Below are 22,577 nucleotides of genomic sequence, written 5' to 3' on the forward strand. Positions count from 1 at the left end.
CTATTATTTTTCATACCTTTACTTTTTAATTTATTTTTTTAAAAGTCTCATTGAATTTGTTACAGTATTGCTTCTGTTTTATGTTTTGTTTTTTTTGGCCACGAGTCACGTGGGATCTTAGCTCCCCAACCAGGGATCGAACATGCACCCCCTGCATTGGGAGGCGAAGTCTCAACCGCTGGACCGCCAGGAAAGTTCCGCATCTATTCTATTAAGGAAGAGCTACCTTCAGGGGTCTTGTCACCATGGTAAAATATAACTGCTCATTTCCTTAGAAGTAAACGTTCTTGCCTAGGGAAGCCAAATCTTCATTACTATGCCTTAAATTTCCTGGTGGAATAAGCCAGGTTTAATCCATGCTCATCACACAGCTTAGTTTTGATACACTCAGCAAATATCAGTGACGACACCAAGCACCCAACAATTACACAACAGTTATCCCGCTGTTTGCAAAATCAAATCACAGAAGCCCGCACCTCCAGGAAGCCCGCTGTCTTTGCTCTGCTCTGCCGGCTCATTCTTTTGGTTGGATACCACCACCTTGGAAGTATTAATAGATTCTAACAGGGAGACAAATTCCAGGAAGTTGGATTCATTTGGTATTTGTCCTTCCTTGGCCTCCAGGTCAGATTTGGAAGTTGGCATTGTTTGCTCTTTATCGTTAATAACTTCTGCGGAACTTTTGCTCAAGAAGACGTCTGTCCCGCTGTCTACGCTGAGGACTTGGGAGTGTCTCTTTTCCTGGCTGGTTCTACAAGATGATGGGTCAAGGTTAGCCTGGACTTCCGTGCCCCCCTCAGACTCGGAGACCACATCAGGCGTGGGTGGCGGGGTTGTACAGGGGTCTCCTGGGGAAGGACTGTGGTCCTGGGTGGCATCGCCCCCGTCCCCAGATTCATAGCCAGAACACGGATTGGAAGACGCCTCCACCATCAATCTCTCCGGCGTCCTGTCACTTCCATTGCCTTCAGGACACACCATGCCTCCTCCTCCACCCTCAGACAGCTCAAGGGTGATGATGGGAATTCTCATCTGTTTCTCAGGACCAGCGGCCCCCGGGGGAACTGGCTCGGCATCACACGTGAAGCCGGTTGCCTCAGTACCAACCACCTTCAGGTGAAGAGAACTTTCCAAGTCTGTCATGGAGTTGGGGGTACTGCTCATGGTGATGACAATCTTAATGGGCTCGTGCAGACTCAGCAGGTCTCCAGGTTGAGAAGTATCTATAAGAGTGACAGCGACCTCATTATCTGAGTCATCCACCTCCTGGTTCAAGGGTGGGTCCACCTGCTGGGAAACCTGCTCCCGCCCAGGTTTGGCGATGACGGTGTTACACTGAGGGCAGCTACTGCTCAGGCTGTCCTGAGGCGACTTGCTTTGCAGCTGTTCCCTGATGGAGGCAAAATTCCCAGGTTCTGGGATCGGGACGGAATTCTCACTCCCCCAAGGCTGGAAAGAAACATCTGTCTCCAGTAAGTCGTATTGAGACAAAGACAGGTAGGGCACCTTCTTCACGGCTTCTTTGTCCACCAAGCCACCCTCGGATCTCTGGCAGAAGGGGGACTGCCCCTGGCCCCCTTTTTCCTTCCCTTTATCACTGATGCAAGTTTCTGCCACGACTGGTTTCACTGGTATTGCTGACGTGGTCATGGTTTCCGGCACGTGCCCTTTAGAAGCAGGTAAGCGTTCCGTTTTCATCCCAGGTGCTGTAGATGACACTGGTGCTACGGGCTGGTCATCTGACACAATGACACCTGAAATCAACAACAACAGCAACTCGATTCACATTCAGAATGGATGAATAATGTCATGGAGCAAGACCGAATAATAACAAACTAAAAATAACACCAGCAACAAATGTGATTAGATGCTTAATCTAAAAATAGCACCTCCGCTGTGAAATTGTTCTTGAAATCTCTGTATTTAAAAAATAATTCAGGCTTGTAGCTTTCCTTCTTTTGTGGGCTTGGGAGGCAGACTAGTATGATTTAAACAACGTATTTGCAATCAGAAAGGTCCTGGCTCTGCTATTCACTAGCTACGTTATATTGGGCAAGTTACTTAATCCTTCTAAACCAAGGCAGGGAGGGTCCAAAATATTGATATATAAGGCTTGACAAGCAAAAGCAGCTTGGATTTTACGCTAAGAATAATGTGAACTCAGCAGAAGTTTTTCAATGCAGGGAAAGGAAGGGGTTCATTCTGGCCTCCAAAAGTTCTTTTCTAAGTCTTCTGAAGACAATCAAAAGACAATAAAATGGGAGGAGGAACCAAGATGGTGGAGTAGAAGGACGTGCTCTCACTCCCTCTTACGAGAGCACCAGAATCACAACTAACTGCTGGACAATCATCGACAGGAAGACACTGGAACTCACCAAAAAAGATACCCGACATCCAAAGACAAAGGAGAAGCCACAATGAGACGGTAGGAGGGGCGAAATCACAATAAAATCAAATCCAATAACTGCTGGGTGGGTGACTCACAAACTGGCTCACAAACACTCACAAACACGTATACCAAAGAAGTCCACCCACTGGAGTGAAGGTTCTGAGCCCCACGTCAGGCTTCACAACCTGGGGGCCCGGCAACGGGAGGAGGAATTCCTAGAGAATCAGACTTTGAAGGCTAGTGGGAATTGATTGCAGGACTTCGACAGGACTGGTGGAAACAGAGACCCCATTCTTGGAGGGAACACACAAAGTAGTGTGTGCATCAGGACCCAGGGGAAGGAGCAGTGACCCCATAGAAGACTGAACCAGACCTACCTGCTAGTGCTGGAGGGTCTCCTGCAGAGGCGGGGGGGTGGCTCTGTTTCACCATGGGGACAAGGACAGTGGCAGCAGAACTTCTGGGAGGTACTCCTTGGCGAGAGCCCTCCCAGAGTCTGTCATTAGCCCCACCAAAGAGCTCAGGTAGGTTCCAGTGTTGGGTTGCCTCAGGCAAAACAACCAACAGGGAGGGAACCCAGCCCCACCCATCAACAGTCAAGTGGATTAAAGTTTTACTGAGCTCTGCACACCACAGCAACAGTCAGCTCTACCCACCACCAGAGCCTCTTAGATAGCCTCATCCACCAGAGGGCAGACAGCAGAAGCAAGAAAAACTACAATCCTGCAGCCTGTGGAACAAAAACCACATTCACAGAAAGATAGACAAGATGAAAAGGCAGAGGGCTATGTACCAGACAAAGGAACAAGATAAAACCCCAGAGAAACAACTAAATGAAGTGGAGATAGGCAACCTTCCAGAAAAAGAATTCAGAATAATGATAGTGAAGATGATCCAGGACCTCGGAAAAACAATGGAGGCAAAGATCGAGAAGATGCAAGAAATGTTTAACAAAGACATAGAAGAATTAAAGAACAAACCAACAGAGATGAACAATGCAATAAGTGAAATGAAAACTACACTAGAAGGAATCAAGAGCAGAATAACTGAGGCAGAAGAACGGATAAGTGACCTGGAAGACAGAATGGTGGAATTCACTGCTGCAGAACAGAATAAAGAAAAAAGAATGAAAAGAAATGAAGACAGCCTAAGACCTCTGGGACAACATTAAATGCAACAACATTTGCATTATAGGGGTCCCAGAAGGAGAAGAGAGAGAGAAAGGACCTGAGAAAATATTTGAAGAGATTATAGTAAAAATTCCCTAACATGGGAAAGGAAATAGCCACCCAAGTCCAGGAAGAGCAGAGAGTCCCATACAGGATAAAACCAAGGAGAAACACACCAAGACACATATTAATCAGATTGGCAAAAATTAAAGACAAAGAAATTACTGAAAGCAGCAAGGGAAAAACGACAAATAACATACAAGGAACTCCCATAAGGTTAACAGCTGATTTCCCAGCAGAAACTCTACAAGCCAGAAGGGAGTGGCATGATATACTTAAAGTGATGAAAGGGAAGGACCTACAACCAAGATTACTCTACCCAGCAAGGATCTCATTCAGATTCGATGGTGAAATCAAAAGCTTTACAGACAAGCAAAAGCTAAGAGAATTCAGCACCACCAAACCAGCTCTACAACAAATGTTAAAGGAACTTCTCTAAGTGCGAAACACAAGAGAAGAAACGAACCTACAAAAACAAACCCAAAACAATTAAGAAAATGGTAACAGGAACATACATATCGATAATTACCTTAAACGTGAATGGATTAAATGCGCCAACCAAAAGACACATGCTTGCTGAATGGATACAAAAACAAGACCCATATAGATGCTGTCTACAAGAGACCCACTTCAGACCTAGGGACACATACAGACTGAAAGTGAGGGGATGGAAAAAGATATTCCATGCAAATGGAAATCAAAAGACAGCTGGAGTAGTTATACTCATATCAGATAAAATAGACTTTAAAATAAAGAATGTTACAAGAGACAAGGAAGGACACTACATAATGATTAAGGGATCAATCCAAGAAGAAGATATAACTATTATAAATATACATGCATCCAACATAGGAGCACCTCAATACATAAGGCAACTGCTAATAGCTATAAAGGAGGAAATCGACAGTAACACAATAATAGTGGGGGACTTTAACACCTCACTTACACCAATGGACAGATCATCCAAAATGAAAATAAATAAGGAAACAAGTTTTAAAAGACACAAAAGACCAGATAGAGTTAATTGATATTTGTAGGACATTCCATCCAAAAACAGCAGATTACACTTTCTTCTCAAATGCGCACGGAACATTCTCCAGGATATATCACATCTTGGGTCACAAATCAAGCCTCAGTAAATTTAAGAAAATCGAAATCATATCAAGCATCTTTTCTGACCACAACACTATGAGAGTAGAAATGAATTACAGGGAAAAAAACGTAAAAAACACAAACACATGGAGGCTAAACAATATGCTACTAAATAACCAAGAGAACACTGAAGAAATCAAAGAGGAAATTTAAAAATACCTAGAGACAAATGACAATGAAAACACGACGATCCAAACCCTATGGGATGCAACAAAAGCAGTTTTAAGAGGGAAGTTTATAGCTATACAAGCCTATCTAAAGAAACAAGAAAACTCTCAAGTAATCAATCTAACCCTACACCTAAAGGAAAGAGAAAGAAGAACAAACACCCAAAGTTAGCAGAAGAAATCATAAAGATCAGAGCAGAAATAAATGAAATAGAAACAAAGAAAACAATAGCAAAGATCAATACAACTAAAAACTGGTTCTTTGAGAAGATAAACAAAATTGATAAACCATTAGGCAGACTCATCAAGAAAAAGAGGGAGAGGACTCACATCAATAAAATTAGAAATGAAAAAGAAGTTACAACAGACACCGCAGAAATACAAAGCATCCTAAGAGACAACTACAAGCAGCTCTATGGCAATAAAATGGACAACCTGGAAGACATGGACAAATTCTTAGAAAGGTATAACATTCCAAGACTGACCCAGGAAGAAATAGAAAATATGAAAAGACCAATCACAAGTACTGAAATAGAAACTGTGATTAAAAATCTTCCAACAAACAAAAGGCCAGGACCAGATGGCTTCACAGGTGAATTCTATCAAACATTTAGAGAAGAGCTATCACCTATCCTTCTCAAACTCTTCCAAAAAATTGCAGAGGAGAGAACACTCCCAAACTCATTCTCTGAGGGCACCATCACCCTGATAACAAAACCAGACAAAGATACTACAAAAAAAGAAAACTACAAACCAATATCACTGATAAATATAGATGCAAAAATCCTCAACAAAATACTAGCAAACAGAATCCAACAACACGTTAAAAGGATCATACACCACAATCAAGTGGGATTTATCCCAGGGATGCAAGGATTCTTCAATATATGCAAATCAATCAATGTGATACACCATATTAACAAATTGAAGAATAAAAACCATATATGATCATCTCAATAGATGCAGAAAAAGCTTTTGACAAAATTCATCACCCATTTAATGATAAAAACTCTCCAGAAAGTGGGCACAGAGGGAACCTACCTCAACATAATAAAGGCCATATACGACAAACCCACAGCAAACATCATTCTCAACAGTGAAAAACTGAAAGCATTTCCTCTAAGATCAGGAATAAGACAAAGATGTCCACTCTCGCCACTCTTATTCAACATAGTTTTGGAAGTCCTAGCCACGGCAATCAGAGAAGAAAAAAAAAGGAATACAAATTGGAAAAGAAGAAGTAAAACTGTCACTGTTTGCAGATGACGTGATACTATACATAGAGAATCCTAAAAATGCCACCAGAAAACTACTAGAGCTAATCAATGAATTTGGTAAAGTAGCAGGATACAAAATTAATGCACATTCCTATACACTAATGATGAAAAATCTGAAAGAGAAATTATGGAAACACTCCCATTTACCATTGCAACAAAAAGAATAAAATACTTAGGAATAAACCTACCTAGGGAGACAAAAGACCTGTGTGCAGAAAACTATAAGACACTGATGAAAGAAATTAAAGATGATACTAACAGATGGACTGATATACCATGTTCTTGGACTGGAAGAATCAATATTGTGAAAATGACTCTACTACCCAAAGCAATCTACAGATTCAAAGCAATTCCTATCAAATTACCAATTGCATTTTTTACGGAACTAGAACAAATCATCTTAAAATTTGTATGGAGACACAAAAGACCCCGAATACCCAAAGCAGTCTTGAGGGAAAAAAACAGAGCTGGAGGAATCAGACTCCCTGACTTCCGACTATACTACAAAGCTACAGTAATCAAGACAATATGGTACTGGCACAAAAACAGAAACACAGATCAATGGAACAAGATAGAAAACCCAGAGATAAACCCACGCACCTATGGTCAACTAATCTATGACAAAGGAGACAAAGATATACAATGGAGAAAGGACAGTCTCTTCAATAAATGGTGCTGGGTAAACTGGACAGCTACATGTAAAAGAATGAAATTAGAATACTCCCTAACACCATACACAAATATAAACTCAAAATGGATCCAAGATCTAAATGTAAGACCAGACACTATAAAACTCTTAGAGGAAAACATAGGAAGAACACTCTGACATAAATCACAGCAAGATCTTTTTTGATCCACTTCCTAGAGTAATGGAAATAAAAACAAAAATAAACAAATGGGACCTAATGAAATTTCAAAGCTTTTGCACAGCAAAGGAAACCATAAACAAGCCTAAAAGACAACCCTCAGAATGGGAGAAAATATTTGCAAACGAATCAATGGACAAAGGATTAATCTCCAAAATATATAAACAGCTCATGCAGCTCAATATTAAAAAAACAAAGAACCCAATCCAAAAATGGGCAGAAGACCTAAATAGACATTTCTCCAAAGAAGACATACAGATGGCCAAGAAGCACATGAAAAGATGCTCAACATCACTAATTATTAGAGAAATGCAAATCAAAACTACAATGAGGTATCACCTCACACCAGTTAGAATGGGCATCATCAGAAAATCTACAAACAACAAATGCTGGAGAGGCTGTGGAGGAAAGGGAACCCTCTTGTACTGTTGGTGGGAATGTAAATTGATACGGCCACTATGGAGAACAGTATGGAGGTTCCTTAGAAAACTAAAAATAGAACTACCATATGATCCAGCAATCCCACTACTGGGCATATACCCAGAGAAAACCGTAATTCAAAAAGACACATGCACCCCAATGTTCGTTGCAGCACTATTTACAATAGCCAGGTCATGGAAGCAGCCTAAATGCCCATCGAAAGACGAATGGATAAAGAAGTTGTGGTACATATATACAATGGAATATTACTCAGCCATAAAAAGGAACGAAATTGAGTCAGTTATAGAGACATGGACAGATCTAGAGACTGCCATACAGAGTGAAGTGACGTAAGTCAGAAAGAGAAAAACAAATATCATATATTAACGCATGTATTTGGAACCTAGAAAAATGGTACAGATGAGCCGGTTTGCGGGGCAGAAGTTGAGACACAGATGTAGAGAACAAACGTATGGACACCAAGGGGAGAAAACCGCAGTGGGGTGGGGATGGTGGTGTGCTGAATTGGGCGATTGGGATTGACATGTATACACTGATGTGTATAAAACTGATGACTGATAAGAACCTGCAGTACAAACAAACAAACAAAAACTAATACTAAACTTTCTTTGTATTATTTGTATGGAAATATGTTAATATAAATGTTTCAGACATTACATGAAATTCCTAAAAATCTTGTATGTTCTGGTATAATGTTATAAGTCATAATTCTAGTTATTACTTTAAAATGTATGTCAGAAATAACTAAAAAAAAAAGACAATAAAATGAAATCTTAGTAAAAAAGTAGAACAAATATTTGTGGTGAGAGGGTTAAAAGAAAATTTCAGGAACAAAATTTGTAACTTGACAGAAATGCATATACACAGAATGCAATGTCATTTCCTCTGTCATTTTTCAGTGTAAGTACTATAATAAAAAGTATACTGTGTCGATGATGAATTTATCCTATTTTATATCTGCTATTATGAGCTGTATGAAAGGAGTCACAGACTGCAGAAAGGACAATGAAATATAATCAATACAATATCACAGTCTGAACGTAGACATGATATACAAGTTCTGATAAGAAATAATGAAAATGAAGAGCTAAAGAAATGAAGGTAAAACATAACTGCAATCTTGGGGACAGTTCTAATTCTGAATGAATTCACTGGCATTCTGCTCTATGAAAGTTCTTTTTCGTTTCACTGAAGATAATGCTGTGAAAAAATACTAAACGATGAGAATAAGCACTCTACCTTTGAGATCTTCCACTGTTTCCTGTTCTGGCAGCTCCTAAATAAAGAACAAAAATCAATCAATATAAAAAAAAAAATCAATCAATATGACTCAGCTCCCTGCCCACTTCCAGGCAGTCAGCAGCCACTGTTTCTCTCAATGGCACATGGGAAAGACACAACAGAGTGTCCACTTAGAAAACGGGTAGCAAAGATGGACACAAAAATATCTAGAGTGTAGACATCCAACCAAGCCCACGGTGCTGTGAGAAAAGGGAGTTTGGTAATTAAGAAAGTAAGGAGAAAAAATAATGGGCTACTTCAGACTATAGTGAATAGAGCCCAAGAAAGTGAATCTAGAATAAAGGTGATTTAAGTATGATTTCATGTGGAGTGGTGGAGTGGATTCCAGGGGAAGGCATTGCAAATACGATGATTGAGATGAATGACAGACAGGACCAGGGAGAGGGCAGTGAAGGTGAGCTTATGGGTTCTTCTGGCCGTGGTGCAGTCTCGGCAGGGCAGGCAGACTGCAGAGAAGGCCGCTGGGTGTGCTTGGAACGGGTGACTGGGTGTTTATCTCATGGTCCATGTGCTCCCCTCAGGTCATTGCCACCAACAGGCCAGTATTTACAACCAGTGCACGTAAGTTGCAGTCACCACCATTGCACACTTCCATGATCAACACTCCAGCAGCACGAGGAGAGTGAAACAGAAAACAGACCACTAACCAGGAGCCCAGATGAATGATGAGAGTTTATGCTCTGTCCTCTGGAGCTGCCGTGGACGGGAGGCGTGGAGAGGGTTCGACTGGCCTCTTCCTTTTTGCCGTTGTTAATCCGCCCATTATTGCTAAGCCACCATGAGAAACACAGGGGCAGTGATATTATCAAATAAAACTATGGCTCTTTTGACCTTAGTCCTTAAACAATTTTTTTTCCTTGATTCCACTTTGTCCAATTCATGGTATACACAATGGACTATTACTCAGCCATAAAAAAAGAAAGAAAGAATGCCATTTGCAGCAACATGGATGGACCTGGAGATTATCATACTAAGTCAGTCAGACAGAGAAAGACAAATACCATATGGTATCACTTATATGTGGAATCTATGATATGACACAAATGAACTCATATACAAAACAGAAACAGACTTAGAAAACAAACTTATGGTTACCAAAGGGGAAAAGGACGGGGAGGGATAAATTAGGAATTTGGGAGTCACATATACACACTACTATGTATAAAAGAGATAGACAACAGGGACCTACTGGATAGCACAGGGAATTATACTCAATATTTTGTAATAACCTATACGGGAAAAGAATCTGAAAAAGTATATATATATATATATATATATATATATATATATATATATATATATACACACACACATACATATACACACATACATATACACACACACACACACATAACTGAATCACTTTGTTGTACACCTGAAACTAACACAACATTGTAAGTCAACTATATTTCAATAAAAAAATATATATGTATAAAAAAGGGGAAGAGTTCACGGTATACAAATTTTATTTTTAAAAGCTAATAAACATTACTTTAAAATAAGACATGCTCTCTTAAGGAACTATCAGAAATAAGACCAAGAATAGTGATGAATGCTCACTTGAGAATTACTCTTAATATTTTAGTTCTATGCAATGTATTACTTTTATATTAACAAACACAAATATTCTTTCTGAAAATACTCTGGCGTGCACTAAGCATTGAGATGATGAGATAAAAATACTGAAGTGAAATATTTTGCTATGCTAAGCCTAATGCAAATAAATTTCAGAGCATGGTATAAGGTCATATTAAATAGTCAGTTAAACCGTCTGGATTATCAACGGTAAGGCAATTATCATAAAATGCCTATCAACTTAGGCATTATTTTTATGCCTAAGTGTATGTTTAAATATAAGAAAAATGTACATATTTGTGTCTGCCTCTCCTGGCATATTTTCACAAACAACTCATACATGAGAAAAATTATTTTAATCAAAATTAAAACCTTTAAATTATGAGCTAATGCATTAATGAGAAATGTTACCCTGTATTTTTATGATTGGTTATGTGGTCACTGATGGCCTCTTTGTCTTTATTTGGCTTTTCCTTCTTTCTGGAGGGCCTTTGCTGAATCACTTCTCCTTTATCAAACATGAGGTGTAGGCGATAACTGATCAATTTGATTATTGTGAAGAATATCGTCACTGAGCTGCAGTAAAAAAATACAGTGATGGCATTTGGAGGAAAAGCCTAGAGAAGAGAAAAGAAAGGAAAAAATGTATTTGCTTGTAGGATTACCTCCGGTCTTAAATCTGAAAGTATTTTAAAACTATTTATTGAGCATAAATTGGGCGAGATTTCAAATTTTATTAGTTTTGTAACTTTTCCTGTTCGTAATACCTGAAGAGAAAGAGCTACTACCTTTTTATTTTTTTTTAAAGTCTTTCTTATTTTTCAGGTGCTGGTACTAGCTGCAGTGACCAACATGTGATTTGCAGACAGGAACCCCATGGAACAAAAGATACGTTATAGTGAGAGTCTCCAATTTCTACCAGCTCTTTTCTACAGGCTAGTCTGGTCTTCCGTGCATACGGTCTTCAAGGCCAGAGGAGGGCCTTTGAGATGCTGTTTTCTTCAACAAAACACAAACGGCCTTGCAGAGAACAAAGGGAAGGAGAAAGGTTAGTGTAACGCCCCCTTGCTTTCCTCCCTGATTTCCCATTGGGTTAATATCATCAAGCCATGGACTTCTCTAGTGACATGACGTAGGCAGGGGCCATAAGAGGGTGTACTGCCTCTCAAAGGCAGAGGGACATTTCCAAAAGTGGCAAAGGATCTTTGCATGGAGATCATGGTGAAGGTCAGCTCAATTCTGTCCAACCCCCTCAAGAAACAAAATGAATCACTGGGATCCACGTAATTGTCCCACTCTGTAGGAAACCCCACATCCCTTCCTATTTCTCTCACAGACCGTGGACCATGGCAGGTTCTCTGGTCCTTCCTAAATGAAATTCTTATCTTCTGGGATAGAAATGAATTCCTGAGGGTCCCAAGATGATACTAAGGACAACCTCAATAAACAGTGAGACCCTTTTAGCAATGCATCTCCCAGAAGGATCTCATAAGTCCAGTAATGATTCCAGTCAGTGCTGCAACCTGGAACACAGCGAGGCTCAGAGGCCACATGGCCCGGCCCCCTTCTGCTCCCATGCAGCCCCGGCACAACCTGCCCTGGTCCTATCTAACAATTTACCATCTGGGTAAGACCGTTCCTAAAACAGAATAGCCAAGCCAAAGGAACAACCAAGAAAGAGGAAACGATCACCTACAGTAAAAGCGGAAGTGAAGAATTTTCACCATCACCGACTTGTTTTCATTTCATGCGGATAAAAGTTCACAAATAAATATGAACTCATAAATAAGTGAATGACAGAATGATTAAATAAGATAAGTATCAGATGGATAGAAATATATAAAGTCAGTTCCCCTCCCTGGAAGCAGATAAGTTCCACATTTACACATGTACCTCCTCATGAGAAGTTGTGAAGAACCTCAAGGAATATATAGCCAAGTTGAAGAGAGACAGAGAGGAGAGGCCATTAATAGCCCCCATCACTTTTCCTTAACATGTATGTATATTTCAGGTCTAAAAAAGTGTAGGCTAATAAAAAAGAATGAAATAATGCCATTTACAGCAAAATGGATGGACCTAGAGATTACCATACTAAGCGAAGTAAGTCAGAAAGAGAAACACAAATACCATATGACATCACTTATATGTGGGACCTAAAAAAAATAATGATACAAATGAACTTATTTACAAAACAGACTCACAGATATAGAGAACAGATTTGTGGCTGCCGGGGAGGAGGGGAGAGGGGGCTCGGGGAGGGAAGGATTGGGAGTTTGGGGTTAGCAGATGCAAACTATTATGTATAGGATGGATAAACAACAAGGTCCTACTGCAGAGCACAGGAAACTATATTCAGTATCCTGCGATAAACCATACTGGCAAAGAATATGAAAAAGAATGTATGTATATATAACTGAATCACTTTGCTGTACACCAGAAATTAACACAACATTGTAAATCAACCGTGCTTCAATAAAATATAAATTTAAAAACTAATAATGGCAATAAATGTAGGCTAAAGCTAGAGAGTAAGTTTGAAGAAACTGATAAAGAAGCAATAAAACCCAGCAAACGCTAAAACCAACATGATGCTGAGTGAAGTAAGTCAGAGAAAGACAAGACAAATACTGCATGATCTCACTTACATGAAATTTATTTAAATATCAGTGAAATACAAATTTATATTAGTTTAAAACAAAAAGAAAAACACCAAACTTATAGAAAAAGAGATCAGATTTGTAGTTACCAGAGACGGGGGGGTGGGAGGAGGGAAACTGAAGGAAGGTGGTGACAAGGTCTAGACTTATGAGAGTAATGAGTACTAAGGATGCCATGTATGTGATGACTATAACTAACATTGCTGTATGATATACAGGAACGTTGTTAAGAGGGTAGATTCTAGTTCATCGCAAGAATTTTTTTCTTCTCTTTGTCCTGTATCTATATGAGATGATGGATGTTAACTAAGCCCATGCTTAGCTGTGATAATCATTTCACAATATATGTAAACCAAACCATCAGGATGTCTACCTTAAACTTATACAGTGTCATGTGTCAATTACTTCTTAGTGAAAGTGGGGAGAAAAAGAAGGCAGATAAAAAAGTTTTTAATAAAAAATAAACCCCAGCAAATGTCTATGAGAATAGATTAGCAAACTGTCATATACAAATTATTTTTTAAAGGAGAATTATTTTATATTATTTTATTTTATTTATTTTCTTAGTTTTTGGCTGTGCTAGTGGGATCTTAGTTCCCCGACTAGGGATGGAACCCATGCCCCTTGCAACATAAGCACGGAGTCCTAACCACTGGACCACCAAGGAATTCCCTGTCATATACAAATTATATTCATAAGTTGTTTGAATTATAATGTAGCTTGGGTCTCATAGTATTCCGGTTAGTAGGGGTAGCAGGGAAAGTGCTCTCTCAATATCGCACGGGCTCTCCTACATTTCCCAGCCTCCCTTGCAGTCAGGCTGGGCCCATGTGCCTACTTTTGGCCAATGGGCCATGAGCAGAAGTGACCAGTGTCACTACTAAGCCTGAACAATTATGAGCTGGTGCCTCTTCCGTGCCACTCTCCTCCTCTTTAGTTGATAATCTCAGAGGCCACGTTTTCCAGATCCATCTACAAGACAATAGAGCTTCCTTCAGCCTGGGCTCCTGGGTGACTCTATGGGACAAGGCCCTTACAGACCCAAGATGGACATGTAATAGAAGCGAGAAATAAACCTTTGATTCACTGAACCACTGAGATTTGGGGCATGGCAGCTAGCATGGTTTCACCTAAATTAATATTGGGGGGTACCATTTTATGGGGAAGCTTCCATTCAAGATTAGAGATAAAAACCCTAAGGCATTGGGAAAAGAAGGTTAGGGAAGAAGGGGGAGAGAGAAAAGATTATATATGGATACTGGGGAAATTCATTTGGAAAAAAACTGACTTGCCACTATTCTCATAAATATGGGCTACAGCATAAGCTTAGTAATGTTGGAATTAAGAGAAGGCAAGAAGCTTGAAGTTGAAGTTGACATGAACATTAGTAACTAGTTTGCAACCCAGGTGAGAAGAGGTCCTGTCTCATCCTCGACGAAGGACCACTTAGCACTTTGTCGCACCACTGAAAAGCCCCTACACCGCACCAGACCCTAGTAAGAGATAGACATTTTACCGAAAATTTCCTTGGCGAGAGGAAAGGTTTCACAGCACGTGACTCATGGCACATTATTCCTCCCCAAATTCTCTGCTCTCATGATTCCTTTAAAAACCTCTCCCCCTTCAGTAGACCCTCCAAATGGAATCTAGCATCCTCTAAATGTCCCCTTTTTATGCCATATAATTAGAGCTCTGCCCATATTCCCCCAATTCTACATTCCCAGGAACATCACTGAAAATTCCTATCAAGGCCATTTTTCTGCTGACCTCATTATGCTCAGTCAACAAAAGATCTCCAGCTTCTAGAATTTTCTCTCCTATAAGTATGTATGCAAGGAAAGGAAGAGGGTTTAGGAGAAATCTGTCATGAACGAGCAGTTTTAAATTTGTATTTAATTTCGATCCCAGATTTTTCCCCCTGATATAAGGTATATTCAGATCTTGAATAGAGGTTTACTTGTTCTAAGGTAAATCACAATTTTTTCTTGTTTACATGAACTTAGCATTTTAACACATCCTTATTAACCATAGGAGGCAACCTTTCTCAGAATTATATTCTGAAAAGGATGATGGATGTTAACAGCAATCTGGCTGTTACTCCCCAACACTCCACTGAAAATGTTCTTGTCAACGTCTCTAAAGACAACAATTTAATCCAATTTTCTCAGCAGCCCTCAACACAGTTGCTCGCTTCTTGAAATGCTCACCTCTTTCTGCTTCTAAGAGGCCACACTCTCCTAGCTTTGTCCCTGCCTCACTCACAGCTCCTCTTTGCCTTACGTCTGAGTCTAGAGCTCCTGGGGCCTCAGCCCTCTTCTCTCTTCCTACACGTTCTCACTCAGTCCCTTGGCAGTCAATGGAATCCCTATATTGATGATTTTCCAATCCATATCTCTGGCTTAGACAGCTTATCTAAGCTCCCCACACCTATATCCAACTACCTAGTCAACATCTCCACTTTCACATCTAAAAGGAAACTCCAAGCTAACGTGTCTAAAATTAGGTATTTAGTTTCATGTCCTTTGTCACCAACTGTCCTCTCCTACATACCCTTTCCCACCTCAGTCAACGGGACCCCAAACATTTGCTGCTCAAACCAGGTAACTGGGCATAACCCTTGATTTCATCCTTACTTCTCCACCCCAAAAATGAACGTATCACTAAATCTTATCAAACTAGATCCACATTTCTCCATCTTTACTGCCAACATCATCTCTGGGCTGGACCAACAGAATAGCCTCTGAACCTCCCACTTCTATCCTGCTCTTTCTCGAATCTACTCTCTGCCCAGCGCCAGAGACATTTTTTGACAAAGTAAACTGGCATATCTTTTTAATGTGTTTTTTAACCTGTTTTATACCTCCCAAAATTATTAAACAAACAAAGATGGAGGGAAAAAAAACTAAAATTAAACACCCACAGATGAACCTAACCATTTAGCAAATGGATAGCATAACAACAAAGACAAATCAAAAATTAAATATAAAAAATTATTCCTAGGGACTTCCCTGGTGGTCCAGTGGGTAAGACTCTGCGCTCCCAATGCAGAGGACCCGGGTTGGATCCCTGGTGAGGGAACTGGAACCCGCATGCATGCCACAACTAAGAGTTTGCATGCCGCAACTAAGAAGTCCGCATGCTGCAACGAAGATACTGCAACCAAGACCCAGTGCAGCCAAAATTAATAAATAAATAAGTATTTTTAAAGAAGGACTTAATCCTATACAAATATTGAATCATTACATCATAAACCATAATCTAATATGATGTTATATGTCAATTATATCTCAATAAAAAAAATTTTAATTAATCCAAGTAACTTTAGAAAACAATACTCTCACAGCACATTATTGCTATATTCTTAAAATAATAATAATTACAAAAACACAAAACAATCTTGGACTTAACCAAAAGATTTTCTTTTGGTAGAGGTATGGGAGTAGTAATTCCTGTGTATATTTTAGGATTGAAAAAATGATATTGTTGGCAACCAGTGTTCTCACTGTGGGAAAAAAGGAGATACAAATGTGGAGCAGGTGAAGGAAAAGAAAAATCCTTTAACTTGGATCAGATTTTAAAGGTTTCAGAACAACTCTCAGTAGGCGACTGCTAGATAGATAGGTAGATATGCTCCCCTAGCTCTGTCTACTGAAAGGACCTAGAAGCAAAGACAACCCCAAAGCAATAAATATAACTACAGCTTCCCCAAATCTTGGATTCCAAATGCCACTTCCCACCAAAAGGATCAGGGCTCCTTAGAGTAATGACTGGTTTTTCCAGGGCTGGAGCAGAAAATGTATAAGCTAAGTGTGGACTAACTTGTTGGGCTAGAAAGCAAGAAAGTGCTCAAAAGCTGATGAGGACATATCCAAAGGACTCAAAAACTGCTGGAGAAAGGTACCACTTGCCAAATTTTGGGTAAACTTAATATCAAAAAGACTGAGGAGAGTTGCAGGATACAAGATGAATGTACAGAAATCTGTTGCTTTTCTATACACTAATAATGAACTATCACAAAGAGAAATTAAGGAAACAATCCCCTTTACAATCACATCAAAAAGAATAAAGTACCTAAGAATAAACTTAACCAAGGAGGTGAAAGACCTAGACCCTGGAAACTATAAAATATTGATGAAGGAATCTGAAAATGATAAAAAGAAATGGAAAGATATTCTGTGTTCTTGGATTGGAAGAATTCATATTATGAAAATGTCCATACTACCCAAAGCAATCAACAGATTTCATGCAATTCCTATCAAAATACCCATGACATTTTTCACAGAACTAGAACAGATAATCCTAAAATTCATATGGAACCATGAAAACCCCAAATTGCCAAAGCAATCTTGAGAAAAAAGAGCAAAGCTGGAGGTATCACACTCCCTGACTTTAGACTATACTACAAAACTGCAGTAATCAAAACAGCATGGTACTGGCACAAAAACAGACACATAGATCAATGGAACAGAATAGAGAGCCCAGAAGTAAACCTACACACCTGAACTATGACAAAACAGGAAAGAATACACAATGGAGAAAAGACAGTCTCTTCTGCTGAGAAAACTGGACAGCTAAATGTTCTAAGAATGAGATTAGAACATTTCCTCACACCATATGTGAAAATAAACCCCAAATGGGGAGTTCCCTGGTGGGCTAGTGGTTAGGATGCCGGGCTTTCACTGATGTGGCCAAGTTCAATCCCTGGCAGGGGAACTGAGATCCCACAAGCCACATGGCGCAGCCAAAAAATAACAAAACAAAAACAAACAAACAAAAAACTCAAAGTGGATTAAAAACCTAAGTGTAAGACCTGAAACCATAAAATTCCTGGAAGAAAACATATGCAGACCACTCTTTGACATAAATAGTGGCAATATTTTGGGGGTCTGTCTCCTAAGGCAAAAGAAATAAAAGCAAAAATAAACAAATGGGACCAAATTAAACTTAAAGGCTTTTGCACAGCAAAAGAAACCACTGTCAAAACAAAAAGACCACCTACAGGATGGGAGAAAATATTTGCAAACAATGTGACCGACAAGGGGTTAATATCCAAAATATACAAACAGCTCATACAATTCAATATCAAAAAACAAACAAACAATCCAATCAAAAAATGGGCAGAAGACCTAAATAGACACTTTTCCAAAGAAGATATACAGATGGCCAACAGGCACATGAAAAGATGCTCGTCATTGCTACTTACTAGAGAAACACAAATTAAAACCATAAAGAGATTATCACCTCACACCTGTCAGAATGACCATCATCAAAAAGTCCACAAATAACAAATGCTGGAGAGGATGTGGACAAAAAGGGAACTGTTGTACACTGTTGGTGAAAATGTAAATTCATGCATCCACTATGGGAAACAGTATGGAGGTTCCTCAAAAAACTAAAAATAGAACTACCATATGATCCAGCAATTCAATTCCTGGGTATGTATCTGAAAAAAACAACTCGAAAAGATATATGCAGTCTAATGTTCATGTCAGCACTGTTTAGAACAGCCAAGATATGGAAGCAATCTAAATGTCCATCGACAGATAAATGAATAAAGAAGATGTGGGGTGTGTGTGTGTGTGTATAATGGAATATTAGCCATAAAAAAATGAAATTCTGCCATTTGCAATAAGGTAGATGGACCTAGAGTGTACTATGCTTAGTGAAATAAGTCAGACAAAGAAAGACAAATACTGTATATCATTTTATGTGGAATCTGAAAAATAAAACAAATGAATATATAAAGCAAAGCAGAAACAAACTCACAGACATAAAGAACAAACTAGTGGCTACCAGTGGGGAGAGGGAAGGGAAGGAGCAAGTTAAGGGTAGGGGATTAAGAGATACAAACAACTATGTGTAAAATAGATAAGTAACAAGGATATATTGTACGGCATAGGGAATTACAGCCATTATTTTGTAGTAACTTTTAATGGAATATAATCTGTAAAAATACTGAATCACTACGCTGTACACCTGAAACTAAAATAAAATTTTAAATCGGCTATACTTCTATTTTAAAAAATCTGGTTTGGAGATAAATTAAATATTTAAATTTAAAAAAAAAGAATGATGATAGGAATGAATAATATCCATTGAATAAAAAAAAAAAAAAAGAATCTGTGAGACCACACTAACAAACACAACAAAACTACAAGGCGGGGGAAAAGGATAGCTTTTCTTCACAGAAGAATACCTATGAATAAATAGAAAATCACCATTTTTCAGCCATCATTTTGGTAATTATTTTAGGTAAGCATCATCAATTTTTGGTACAACCATGAGTAAAAATTTTGGGGGAATACAATAACATGTACAGTCTCCAGGTTTCTCCTCCCAGATTATGTGTTAAATACAAGAGGAAATTAGGTACCTTTACAACAGAGAAATCTGGCCAACACCATCTTGACCAATGACCAAACTTATTGGCACTACCAAAGGGGCAATGACATTGGGTGCCTCTGATGTGATACAGGACAAGGACACATCACTTAGGTAGTATTCATGCCAAAAAATGCATAATCAGACACCTAATCTCAAGGATACAATTAAAAAATCCAAATTGTGGGACATTTCTGCAAAACAACTTTTATTGCCACAAAAGAAAAAAATAAAACTTGAAGAACGTGTTCTAGAATAAAGGACAATTCAGAGACTTGACAACTAAAAGCAATGCATGATCCTCGATTGAATCTTAGATCCAGAAAAACAAAACAAAAAGCTCACCTACACTGGACATCATTAGCATAACTGGGGAAATCTACATGAGAACTATGTATTAGACAATAGCATTACATCAACATTCATTTTTTGAGTGTGATGATTATATGGGAGAATGTCCTTCTCCTTAAGAGACACATGATGAAGCTTCTAGGGGGAAAGTGTCTTGATGTTTGCAATTTATTCTCAAATGATTCAGCAAAATTTTAAATGTATAAATATATAAGACAGTGATGTGGCAAATGTGGCAAAACATTAAGAACTGGTGAATCGAAGTGAAGGGTATATGGTATTCATTGTGTTATATTTGCAACTACTCTGTAGACTAGAAATTTTTGAAAAATAAAAATTGGAGGGCTTCCCTGGTGGCGCGGTGGTTGAGAGTCCGCCTGCCGATGCAGGGGACACAGGTTCGTGCCCGGTCTGGGAAGATCCCACATGCCGCGGAGCGGCTGGGCCCGTGAACCATGGCCGCTGAGCCTGCGCATCCGGAGCCTCTGCTCCGCAACGGGAGAGGCCACAACAATGAGAGGCCCGCATACCGCAAAAAAAAAAAAAAATGGGGTATAAAAAATAATATCCTACTTCAAACTTGACCAAAAAAGAATTCATCAATGTGTCTTACCATACTGAGACTGAAACTCAAACTCCTTCTCTTGGTCCACCATCTTTGCTTGACAAGCTACTAATCATTCATCAGGTTCCAGATTAGAAGTTATTTCCTTTGTTAAGCCTTCCTAAACACCAAAGCCAGGATAAGGTCTTTACTGTATAGCACCTTGTACTTCCCTTGTAATAACAGTAATCATTGTGTTATTCATGCCTGTTTACCTTTACCTGTTAACTTAATAAGGAGAGATACCAATCTATCTTTTGCCTGTTGTTTTCCCAACATCCAGCCAAACACCTGGCACTCAGTCTGTTGTTGTAGACATAAGTGTTGTCCAACGAATAGGTCCAGTTCTTCCCTGGACACACAGTAGGACTGTACTTTCCCCTCCCCTTGGGTAGATGTGACCATGCAACTTGCCCTAACAAAGATGTCTGAGTGCAAGAGGTATCTGCCGTTTCCAGGTGGGAGCTTCAAGAGCTAGTCCATGCTCTTCACCCTCTCTCTCCATCCACCGTGGTGACTGGCAATGGTCAGGGTAATGGGGTGAGGATGGTGGGGAGCAGAGCCCCTAACTACCCAAACTGGGGGTTCTATCAGCCTAGATACCTACATGCCTGTGAGGAGCAGGATCCCCTGCTAACCATGCTCCCCTTCCCCTCTAACCATGTTGGACACATAATATGAATACAAAAAAAATAAACTTGGTAAAACCAAGGAGATTTTGAGGCTATTTGTTATATCAGCACAAATCAGCATATCCTGACTGATATATAAGTGTTCAAATACTGAATGAAACAATTCAAATAGCCAAATATTAGCATTAGGTTTAAACTCATCTGAAAAACGTAAATATTCTTCAAGGGGACGGGTCAAATAAATCACCCTTTACTCACACAGTGGAATACCATGCTGACCTCAAAAATAATGAAGAAGGGGCTTCCCTGGTGGCGCAGTGGTTGAGCATCTGCCTGCCAATGCAGGGGACACGGGTTCGAGCCCTGGTCTGGGAAGATCCCACATGCCGCGGAGCAACTAGGCCCGTGCGCCACAACGACTGAGCCTGCGCGTCTGGAGCCTGTGCTCCGCAACAAGAGAGGCGCACCGCGATGAAGAGTGGCCCCCGCTCACCGCAACTAGAGAAAGCCCTCGCACAGAAACGAAGACCCAACGCAGCCAAAAATAAATATATAAATAAAATTTTTTAAAAAATAAATAAATAATGAAGAAGACCTTTATGTAATGCTCTCCAAGAAAAAGTAGAAAAGGTAAAGTGGAAAAAACAAGGATACGTACAGATACGTGGCTGCATACGTATACAACAAAATAGTCAACCGAAAGTGTTGACCAAAGAGCCCGTGTGGGATAGATATTAGATTTCAGTGCGACTTCCGGGACAAACCACATCCAGAAACTTCTACACGGGTTACGACAATGAGTGCAATGACCCTAAAATCCCTCACCAAAAGCGAGGATGTAATAGAGTCCAGAATGAGAGGACCTGTGAAAACTGTTGGAGGGGACCATGGCGTTCAGTGAGCCCAGTGTCTCTCTCCCCCATAGTCGAGAGGAAGGCGTCAGTGGGGCCACTCAAAGACTTACTATGGGTCCCCGACAATTTGGGCAGGGAGTCTGATGTCTGGTTCTTCCCAGAAGAGCTAAAAGATGAGAGACTGGCTGGCTAGCTGCTCTGATGGAGGGTTGAAGGAGAAGTTGCTATGTTGGGGTTGACCTGCTCTCCCAGAGTCTGTTCGGGGACAGGATATGTGAGTGTTTGCATGGACCCAGGAGTTCGCTGGAGCAGAGGAAAGCTGGGGTGGACCACCACCTGCCAAGGAACTATGAAAAGAATAAGCAACCAGGCGGGATAAAGAGGCAGCAGCCCTCCTCCAAGAAACTGTGGGTGGGAGAGCCCTGGAAAAGAGAACAGGGTCTCTGCAGGACACGCGGAAGGACCTCTCCAGAGGGAGTCAGCTGGGACCGTGAGTCACGCTTCAAGGGCCGGGAGCCAGCTTACCACCATGCCTGTCAACAGAGCACCTTCCTGTTCTTCTATGCCAAAGGCATCAGAACATTAGCCAGTGTGTGAGGGAAAAGAGTGAAAAAAGACCTTGCCATCCTCATACCCCTTCCTGCTTGGATCACCATATGGAAACAGACATTCTGAAATCCCCAGCAAGTCTGTGCTTTGT

The 22,577-nt window shown here is 40.0% G+C and overlaps 1 protein-coding gene across 1 annotated transcript in view; it reads right to left on the reverse strand.

The window, feature by feature from the left end:
• The window catches only part of PCNX2 (pecanex 2), a 273,090-nt gene that overhangs the window by 243,122 nt on the left and 7,391 nt on the right, over positions 1 to 22,577 (reverse strand). Inside the window, exons 2-5 of the mRNA XM_027094137.1 lie at positions 10,810 to 11,015; positions 9,471 to 9,591; positions 8,761 to 8,797; positions 477 to 1,754 (exon numbers count right to left, since the gene is read on the reverse strand). Coding sequence (XP_026949938.1) covers positions 477 to 1,754; positions 8,761 to 8,797; positions 9,471 to 9,591; positions 10,810 to 11,015 — 1,642 coding nt within the window. The remainder of the gene's footprint in view (positions 1 to 476; positions 1,755 to 8,760; positions 8,798 to 9,470; positions 9,592 to 10,809; positions 11,016 to 22,577) is intronic.

The sequence above is a fragment of the Aethalodelphis obliquidens genome, unplaced genomic scaffold (genome assembly GCF_003676395.1).
Source record: "Aethalodelphis obliquidens isolate GAN/ISIS:26980383/991018 unplaced genomic scaffold, ASM367639v1 scaffold87, whole genome shotgun sequence".
Classification (NCBI taxonomy): Eukaryota; Metazoa; Chordata; class Mammalia; order Artiodactyla; family Delphinidae; genus Aethalodelphis; species Aethalodelphis obliquidens.